The sequence below is a fragment of the Oncorhynchus keta genome, chromosome 11 (assembly GCF_023373465.1).
Source record: "Oncorhynchus keta strain PuntledgeMale-10-30-2019 chromosome 11, Oket_V2, whole genome shotgun sequence".
NCBI lineage: Eukaryota > Metazoa > Chordata > Actinopteri > Salmoniformes > Salmonidae > Oncorhynchus > Oncorhynchus keta.
Window position 1 is genome coordinate 23,326,729 of NC_068431.1, and position 10,221 is coordinate 23,336,949.

Consider the following 10,221-nt stretch of genomic DNA (forward strand, 5'->3'; position numbering starts at 1 on the left):
CGGAAGTCCTGCAGTTGTTCCCGCGCCTCAGTCAAACTTGTTTCCATTCGCCCATTTTCCAGTCAAATTTGAGTATGAACATATATCCTACTATTTTAAGCCATTAGACTATTGTATATGTCACATAACCTGCGGTGCAATTTATAGACTATTTATAAACATCAACTGTTTATAACAAGGTATAAGCCATTACTAGGCAACACCAATGATTAACAAATGATAACGTTTCACTTTCTACATGTAGCCTATCTTAGACTTAAAAAAAAAATTACTCCTAACATCCGTGGGACTGCTGTTGGCATTCCCAAATAGACGACAGACAACTAACATTTACTACTCTAAATGGCATTACTTTTTTTGTGCAACAGTAGCCTGTTCTTGTAATCCCTAGGCTATACTATCTTTTCTTAGTTAGTCATTTTGAGCGGATCGCTGAGGCGGGGGATATAACAGGGCTATCTGCTAATTCCGCCCTAAATTGGCTGTAATTGTTGGTATTACAATCTGTGAGAGTACAAGTGGTGCTCCTGCGACATTTAGGCGACTGAAGCCTTAATTTGTTGATATCGTGTTGTCATCACATTTCCAATCACACTGGCTAATGTGAAAGTGTCTTAATGCAGGCAGAATTTTCGCTGCAATGCTATTAGGCAATTAGGGGAGATGTTAGAGCGGAAGTAGTAATCCTTGGGCGCGAGGACAGTATTTCCATTTGATCAGGTAGGCAGAACAAATTAATTACTGGATTCAATTACTCACGAAATTGCATTACTGAGCCAAATCTTAAACATGTCCTCCATATGCATGAGCTTGTATAAGGAAAATGAATGTGCACCTTGCAAATGACTCCAAATGTAATGTAGCACCAGTTTAATGAACTTGGAAATGTGACAGCTTGAGGCACTGTTTTCGTTTGTTTCTCTATCTGAGCAGTCCAGAAATCATAGACTTTTATGGCAACTGCACAATTCGACAGTTGATCGAATGAAGTGATATGACATGACTTGCAGGTCTTAGTTCACTTTGGTAATCCTCTTGAGGCCCTTTTTGACATATCTATAGGCTACTTGTATAAACATTTGTTGAATATAATAGGCCTATAGAACAAATTAACTTGCTGAAAATAAAAAAACACTTGCAAAGCGTAGTTGTATTTTGAGTCTTTCCAGCTAAATCATGAACTAAGTTGAGAAAACCTCTGACATGCAAGTGCGCCTCCTCAGCCCTTCTTAAAAGAACATCAGGGTAACTGTTGGTTTAAGTGGAACATTTTAAAGTAGTGTAAATAAACAATGATGATGAAATCGTCTTTGCACGGATAGTCAATCGGCTTTTAACAGCCATTTCATCAAGTAAAGTGTAGTGCCTGGGCGCCAGAGCATCAATTCTAAAAGCCAATTTATGCTTGACCTGAAAATGTTGTCGGATGCGCTGTATGGAGGCGCTGTATTTGCGGAGCCTCCGGAGCCATACAGAGGCCAAATTGAGCTCCCTACCACATTGCTGTGCGCCTCCCAAATGCTGTAACAATGCCGAGGGCTCAATGTGATTGGTTGATGGTAGGTGGGGGCGGGAGGTTCTGTATAAACACAAACTCACTTCCTTGACAACTTCCTTCACAACAGCTTTGCGCTGCTCCACAAAGCCCAAGAAGTATGAATGACCTGACTTCTGCAGAGGCCGTATCACAGTAAATGCTGCACGGCCAATGCAGATAGTGGATTGACCATGCAGCCCCTTTAAGTGGCACATTTCCTTCGATAAGAGGCTTGCAACATTCTATTTGGTAATACATCGTTTAGCTTCAGAGACGTCGTCTGGTCATTTTTTTGCAGTGTTACTATATTGATCTGGTAACAAGATTAATCAAATTAAGTGGAAATAAGCTATATATTGTTTTGACATTCGTCTTTTCTTTCCCATCATGTACCAGTGGCGCGGTTGCGTGAAGAACATGTATTATTAGATCCTTAGTCTTCACTGAACTTTTGGCATCAGTTGATATGTAACATGATGATTGATTGTGAAATACAGGAAGGCAATGTCATATTAATTGAAATATGCATACATTTTCCCAACACCTTTATCGCAAAACGTTGTCCTATAGGCCTAAACCAGAGTTTCCCAAACTCTGTCCTGGGGACACCAAGGGGTGCACATTTTGTTTTTTTTCCTAGCACTGCACAGCTAGTTCAAATATTCAACTTATCTAGATTTGATTATTTGAAATAGCTGTGTAGTGCTAGGGCAAAAAAACAAAATGTCTGCCCCTTGGGGTCCCCAGAGTTTGGGAAATGGTGGCCTAAACATTTCTGACTATCATCAATTAACCTCAGTCAATGTTTAACCAATCGAAGTGAAATCATGACACAAATTCCACACACAATGTGTTTGGCAAATATGTTTACCCTGCACCAGTGTATCATCTTGCATGCAATAGGTTTATCGCGGTCTTTCACTTAACCAATCCAGTTAGTCTGGACATCATATCATTCATCATGTTGTACAAGAATACCTGCCACAGGACCAAATCATTTTTGTATGATCCAAACATATACATGTTTTTTTATGATAGCCTATGTAATAATGGCATATGTGTTCAACATAGCAGCTTATTGTGCATCCCCATACATGCTATAAAACTATTACTAACATTTTCCAAAAGATACACACTTGAAAACGACTGCTATTCTTCTATAGCCTGACCCTGGGCAGTTGTGTTCTATAATTTCTTGAAGCCTGCCCAACTCTGCTAAAGCGTAATTTGATTGTTAGTAGCTATACCTCCATACAGGAGACAGTATATTTATGCATCTGTCACATTTTATTTGAAGTACTTGGATAATTTTACTTGACCAGATCTGTGTTAGTTTGTCTGCATTGCAGATAATGTATATACTTTACCATATCAAACCTGTACTCAAAATTGTCTATATTTCTGACGTGTAAAAATGGGTTGTGCAAATATAAAAGAACAAGCATTTAATCATTAAAAAGGAGACATGTTTATCCCCAGCGTCCTTTATTCAGATCACTTAAAATACTAGAATCCATGTTCCAAAAGTAAATAGTGGATCGATCCATCTTGACTCTCAAATTCGGGGAACAGCCACAAGCTCTCAATATAAGACATTGATTATAATTTCGGAAGTCTTCTAGTGAGAGTTTGAGTTTCTGGGGCATTCGTGCATCCGATAGGCACACATATAGAATATACCTTTAAAAGAAAGACAAAGACATCATGTACTAGTACACAGACGCACACACACACACACACACACACACACACACACACACACACACACACACACACACACACACACACACACACACACACACACACACACACACACACACACACACACACCGGCCTTGGATTAACCATATGGCGTATTAATAATATATATAATATATTTTCTTAAAAATAAAACATTAGTTCAGAATTAAATGTTATGTGGGGAGTGTAACCTGTGTTGTTTTGGTTTTACCTGAAAAGAAGTTTAGCACCACTGACACCCAGCCGATGATGAAGGACCAGGAGAACCTCCAGTTGCCATAGCGTTTACCATAGTAATTAATCGTCACGCCAGTGTACACTGCCATTGCTAGCAACACGAAAAAGCCTGGAGAGAAAAAGAGAGCAAACTACTTACTGCAACATCACATCATTTAACTATGGCATCCATGATTTTGCATTTCTTGGATTCTTAAAAGTCTTAAGGGTTTTATGCTTTGGGTTTTAACACAGAAATCTGTCAAATTGTGACGTCAGTGGATACTGATCAATTTCAACACTGATACACAATTATGCACACTTATTTAGTGAACAGTTTGCTGTTGGAAGTATCTGATTTCCTTTTGTATGTCTAATTAGTAAACAATAGGCTAGATTTAGTCAATAATAAGATGGAACTAAGATCTTATTTTCTAGTATTGTTTCAGGTTAATGTTGAAAGTGCCAAACACAAAGGCAGACACATGCAAAAATGTAAACAAAATTTAAAGTCCCTGCAAATACAATGAAACACAGAATTTTTTAATATATTTTTTTTATACATCAATCATGATATTCTGCATAGTGGACCAAACTACCCAGATAACAACCAAAATAGCGCTTTTTATAGTCAGTAAACATGTTTTCTTCCAAACTTTTTATGCGAGAAAAGTAGGTTACATGCCGGATAAAAAATGTTATGATAGGCCTGATGGAAAAAGCACATTTGTCTGTAAACTTTACAAAATGTTGACAAACAAAATATGCTACACAGGGTGGGATCTTTTTGTTGGTCAAATTAATTATGTGAGAAATGGTGGTGGAAATGGATTTATGCACAAATATTGATATAGGCCTAATAACCATCATATCGAAGTAAACTTGGAGTCATGTGATGATATGTTGTGTGGTTCTCCCACTATGACTCGGGAAAGGATGCAGTTTATTAGGTTACATGTGAAATAAGTTATGATGAACTTCACAGGGTGGTGAAACTTTATGGTGATGAGCTTGGTGCCCCTTTCCAATAAATATTGAGGGTCTTATGCTGGTGACATGATGATAATGCTTGGCTGCCATTTGACAAATAAAAATTATCTTGCTCTTTTGTCCATAATAATCTTATCGTGTATAGGCTATACCCGCACTGTATCTGTAAGATGTTGCCAAAACCAGCAGTAGAAAATGTGATGGAAAACAATTTAACTTGTATTTTTTATTTGATACATGGGAATTTAAGTTTACAATGTCATCATGCACAGCCTTTTATCCGCAACAAGCCAATTTGATGGAAACTCATATCTGTTGGGAAAATTAGCATATGGTCTTTATACGTATATTAGAAATTTGCATAAAAATCTGTCAACAATTGGATGGAAACCTAGCTAGTTATAGTTATAATTTGACTATCTGACCTTGCTTCAACCAGAACCAGATTTCATCCAGACAATTATACAGTGGGGAACTGTGAGGGCCTTCAGAGAAGGCCTAAGGAATGATTTAAAATGTTGTTTTAATTTATTTTTCATCTTTACAATAATTGTAGTTGTCTCCTGATTTCACCTCCTGAGTTTGTGTTGGATAGAGAAGGGTTAATACTGACGAGAAAAAAATATCCAATCAGGATTTTTCCTTGGTGGTCTCTGGGTAGAAAAATCTAGCTAGCTCAGTCAGCCAATGGCTAGGCCTTCAGAAGGTGGACAAGAAGGCCTCAATTTGGATGTTGTTGCTAAACTGTTAGTATCACCCTTTTCAAGAACAACTTTCAAACTTTGTTTTCAAGTGATCATCTGGTGAATGACACTGTTTTATTTTTTGCAGCTTGCTTGCAGTTGGCTATCTCATTGAAAATAATGACTGTGAAACATTGTTGCATTTAGATGTTAGATCACCGGTTACTGTGATGAATGTGCTAAAATATATTTGCAATGGGAAGTAATAGCTGGTTTGTTAAAATTCCATTTGAACAAATTCCATTCCATTTCCAAATTTGTTTAAACTCCATAAAAAGCATTGCGCCTCCTTCACTAGAACTACAATTTTCCGACTAGAGTACATATAATGTTGGGCGCATTAAGTGATGCTATGTTTTCTTAATTTTTGAGTTTGATACAATGTATTGGAAGATTTTTGTTCCCTCTGAAGGTGTAGGTCCCATAGTCCCGATTCGCCATAGCTTTGTGACACAACATCGGGAGTCTGTGTATTGGTTGGACACCCTGAGTTGTGCATCGTTCTGGTGATTGGCGACGGAAAATAACCATATCACAATATAGCCGGCTTCACTAAAAAAACGTTTCCTGTCAACAAAAGCATATGTGTAATCTCTAGGACCTCTACTTACCAGACGTAAAATGAAAAGTGTCCCATGCTATCAATTAAATGTCAGAATCCTACTTTTGTCCAAACTGCAGCATGTTTTTCCCCTGCTGTGTAAAATAGATTCCGTGGTAGGACGTCTCGCCTGAAGTGCGTGGTCTAATGGCAACCCGCTGTCTAACTCCGATGTATTATGGTGCGGTTCGGACAAAAATTTTATTTGATAGTGAGGGACACATTTATTTTTACGTCTGGTAAATATAGTTCCTAGAGATTATACATATGTTCTGTCGCCAACCACCAGGACGATGCACAACTCAGAAAGTCAAACTAATACACAGACTCCTGATGTGTTCCTATGCTCTGTTTGCCACTGCAATTATATCATTATGCTATTCCATGCCAAATTTTGCCTGGTGTATTTAAGTTTTATTCTTCAAAAAACATGTGGTTCATAAAAACTATTAGACACCATTCGACCGACAGAATCTTTGCATTTCTAACCACAGGGTAGCCTTGTGGTTAGAGCGTTGGACTAGTAACCGAAAGTTTGCAAGTTCGAATCCCCGAGCTGACAAGGTACAAATCTGTCGTTCTACCGCTGAACAGGCCGTTAACCCACTGTTCCTAGGCCGTCATTGAAAATAAGAATTTGTTCTAAACTGACTTGCCTAGTAAAATAAAGGTTTTAAAAAATTGAACTAAAAGTTGTATTCAGCATCCAACAAATAAAGCTAACCTTATATCACTTATCATACAGTTACAACATTTGACATGGAAAGAAAACCAAACAGTATGGGTGCTTTCACGTATCCGCTGATCATCAGGATGCCGGAGCTTTCGGTACCCTGATCCGCGCTATAAAGCTTGTGTGAAACTCAAACGAAGCCTGGCTGACACAAATGCTGGACCTGCGTGATTAGTGGGTCCAAGATCCAGGACCAGAGCACCAGGTATTGTGGAGCGGGTCACATGGACCTTTTTGCGCATTGTAAACAAGCTAGTTCGCTAACGTCATGTAGAATGTGCGTCTTGCTAATTGCACCCTGAAACGGTTATTTCAGGTATTGTGAAAGCAACTCGTATTCTGTAGAATTCGCACAAACGCTCAAGGAAACCGAACCAGGGTACATAATTTCACATGTGAAAATGCCCTCTGTAAAATGTGTAAAATAAGTGAAAAGAAGTAAGTGAACCCAACTTACATGAGATGAAGAACAATATGCCTGCAGCAAAGGTTTTGTCAAATCTGTTGAAGAACGAGGAGTGGATGAAGGCCATGATGCCGATAATGATGCCAATGAAACAGGTCAGAAGAGAGAGGATCATAAGTGCTCGGGTGGCATCCAAGTGTGCTGCAGGGAGTCAAAGGTTAACAGGAATTGTCAGGGTACAAGAGAGACTGACCCTGGCCTGTTTTGACCTGAAACTAACCATATTGATGACGTTTGAACTGTGCTTGGCAAATATGAATCTTGTTATGGAAAGCCAGCCTTGATGCTCATGCTGTGACTAGGATAATGACTCTTTCATGCCAAAATCAACAAGCTGTGGTGTGATTGGTATAGCTCCCATCACGTCATATTGTGATTCATAAGCTGTACCACTGACATGGCACATAACATGGAAATAGCACCACTCATATACCATTTATGGCTCGCTATGATATGTTTTGGGTGTTATGACAGTGTTATGACAGCATTGTGTGCACTGGCTGTAGTCCTCACCAATGCTGTCATTGTGTGTAAAGCATTTCCCCGGCATGCAGTACCGCCACAGGCCCTGATGCATGTAGTTGTTGGAGTGCCGGTACTGCATCCAATAATCGGTTGCCGTAGAAACAATCAGGAGGATGTTCCCCATGCCTGCACAGAACAGCCCTCCGCCCATGAAGCTGTACATTCTGCACTTGCAACCTGCAACCTGACACACAAACACGCACACACAATGATGAGCTTGAGGTCACTTAGAATACAGGGGTCAGCCGCGGCCCCCTGTCAACACACACACACACACACACACACACACACACACACACACACACACACACACACACACACACACACACACACACACACACACACACACACACACACACACACACACACACACACACACACACACACACACACTTCAGGAAGAGAGGCCCTAAGTGTTGGTAATTGCATTGTAATTATCACATAGTTTTCACTGGATTGAACCAAAGGGTTGAGGTATGTGTCTATTCTGAGGTCCACTTTGTTCTCTGGGAGATCAGTGGGAAAGGATGGGCCCTCACCTCTTATATTATAGAGCTTCACTCAGGGCATTTGCCCAGGATAACTTTGATATTTGATACATGTATTTGTCACTTGTTCTACCTGAAAACAATATCTTCTGATCAAACCCTGGTCGTTCTCATTTCAATTTCACATTTATTTGAACATAAAATATTTACATGGCAGATTATGTCTGGTAAAATCCAGAACATCATTTGAATAACCATTGCAAATATCGTAGATCCACTTTTGATGTATGTATTACTGTTCTTATAGCAGCTTCTCAATACTCTTCTCAAGAGTATGTTCATTTGTGATCACATCTGTTGCTATTCTAGAAATAACTACTGTAAAACTGTCCCAAATACTGAAAGATGTACTAATGCTAATATTTAATTGCCAGCATTGAGTGCCAATATATCAGATTTTTATAAATTAAATCACATTAAAACTCTCATCCCTTTCAAAAACAATTCTACTTTTCTTCTTATTGTGAGAGCAGAAACGAATTAGCCATAGACACTCCCATCAATTATCTATCAATTTTACACTGGTCAGAAGAGGGCAACCTAGTTGTTTTCCGTGTCACCTATATGTCACCATACCCTATATTTCCATTCATACTCTATTTACACCAACAAAATTGTTGGTTATAATTTGGTGGAGATTTTACAATCATTTATTGAAAACTGATTCTATAGGCTACACATTTGGTCAGTTTTTCTCAGTGGTTCAATAACCAGATTATTCCCAAACACAAATTATTTATTGTTTATTTCTTAATACAGCAGATAGCATGTGCCTATTTTATCCATGAAAGTTGGTGATATCAACCTGTAAACTTATATATACTCATATACTTGACCATATGCAGTATAGTCATTCATTTAAACATTTAGGATATAAGTCTACATTTAAAAATGAAATGTTTGGAGCACTATACCAATATTTAACATCAGCATTTACTGACCCTCATTTTTACCCTGAATGACTGACTCTTTTTTTCATATACTGGAAAGAATCAGAGATTGACTGTCACACACAAACACACTAAATCATAATGAATTATTTTCAAGATGGATGACACTATTGCATAAATCCAACCACACGCTGACAAGCTTACCTTAATAGACTTTTATGAAGACTAAGTGACTGTAGTAAAGTTGGTTTTCCTGACAAAATACAACAAGGCCCCTATAATGCCAAGACAGGCAGATTTCCAGCAGGCTAATAGCGCTATCGTTTGAATCGGTGAATAGGGAAATGGGGGATAGAACAAACGGAGAGGGCAGACAAAGGGACAGGCAGAGAGCTAGCCAATCAGCACTACTAGTTTTGTCGTTTGGGAATCTGCTGAAAAAACAGAATTGTCTAAAGCTGTCAGGTTGAAGTAATACTGATGACTGGATGTTTTTGATTGAAAGTGAAGGGCTGAAGCAGCTATAGTGGAGAGCAGGTCAGGAGTTAAATCAGAGGCTCTGCCTCAAACAGCACTGATTATTTTAATCAAAAGTAAATTTAGCAAATATTAGGTAAAAAAAAAAAAAAAAAAATCGGAGTGTTTCCTTGACCCACTTTCGATTCAATAGTATTTGTTTATTCTGTAAATGTAAGCTGTAAGAACTACGGGAATCCTTTTGTGAGGCATACCCACAATTTCCGGACATACTCTATATGAGAGATTCCCATGATGGTCCTACATAGTCCACAAAATTGCCCCTAATACCATAAGACTGGACTGAAATGTTTGCACATCCATTAAATACGATATGTTATTTTATGTTACAATTGCTGAATAACTGAAACAAAAGCAAGGTTGGTCGGGGAGGATGGATAGGGGTATACCGTGACCGTCTAGAAATCCAAAGGTTGCGGGTTCGAGACGCATCGGGGACAACTGTAAAACTGTTATTAATCCTTTTTCTAACCTTAACCTAAATCACCTAACTTGCTACGTAAATTCTCTGAACCTTTGTTGTTAGTTCTTCTAACCTTTTACCGCTCCCTAAAACACTTCAGCGAGCAGGCCTTTCTAATTGACCTGGCCCGGGTATCCTGGAAGGATATTGACCTCATCCCGTCAGTAGAGGATGCCTGGTTGCTCTTCAAAAGTGCTTTCCTCACCATCTTAAATAAGCATGCCCCATTCAA

The 10,221-nt window shown here is 38.8% G+C and overlaps 1 protein-coding gene across 2 annotated transcripts; it reads right to left on the reverse strand.

The window, feature by feature from the left end:
• Nucleotides 1-2,981: 2,981 nt before the first annotated feature.
• On the reverse strand, nucleotides 2,982-9,359 carry LOC118390696 (lens fiber membrane intrinsic protein-like). Of its 2 annotated transcripts, none has more exons than XM_035781422.2 (5): nucleotides 9,194-9,359; nucleotides 7,540-7,735; nucleotides 7,018-7,167; nucleotides 3,489-3,623; nucleotides 2,982-3,217 (listed from the first exon to the last, which is right to left on the reverse strand). In XM_035781422.2, the coding sequence occupies exons 2-5, from the start codon at nucleotides 7,712-7,714 to the stop codon at nucleotides 3,156-3,158; spliced, it is 522 nt and encodes a 173-aa protein (XP_035637315.1). In that variant the 5' UTR covers nucleotides 7,715-7,735; nucleotides 9,194-9,359; the 3' UTR covers nucleotides 2,982-3,155. The 2 variants fall into 2 exon arrangements, with proteins under 2 accessions (XP_035637315.1, XP_035637314.1); XM_035781421.2 differs by having other exon boundaries at nucleotides 2,982-3,246.
• Between the last annotated feature and the right edge of the window lie 862 nt (nucleotides 9,360-10,221).

Excerpts from the sequence above, each read along its gene's own strand:
- LOC118390696 (XM_035781421.2), bottom strand. The coding sequence starts at position 7,714 with ATGTACAGCTTCATGGGCGGAGGGCTGTTCTGTGCAGGCATGGGGAAC. Across the intron at positions 3,624-7,017 it reads CATATTGTTCTTCATCTCAT|GCTTTTTCGTGTTGCTAGCA; the intron begins GTAAGTTGGGTT and ends TTTTCTCTCCAG. Across the intron at positions 3,247-3,488 it reads GGTGCTAAACTTCTTTTCAG|TACATGATGTCTTTGTCTTT; the intron begins GTAAAACCAAAA and ends TCTGTGTACTAG.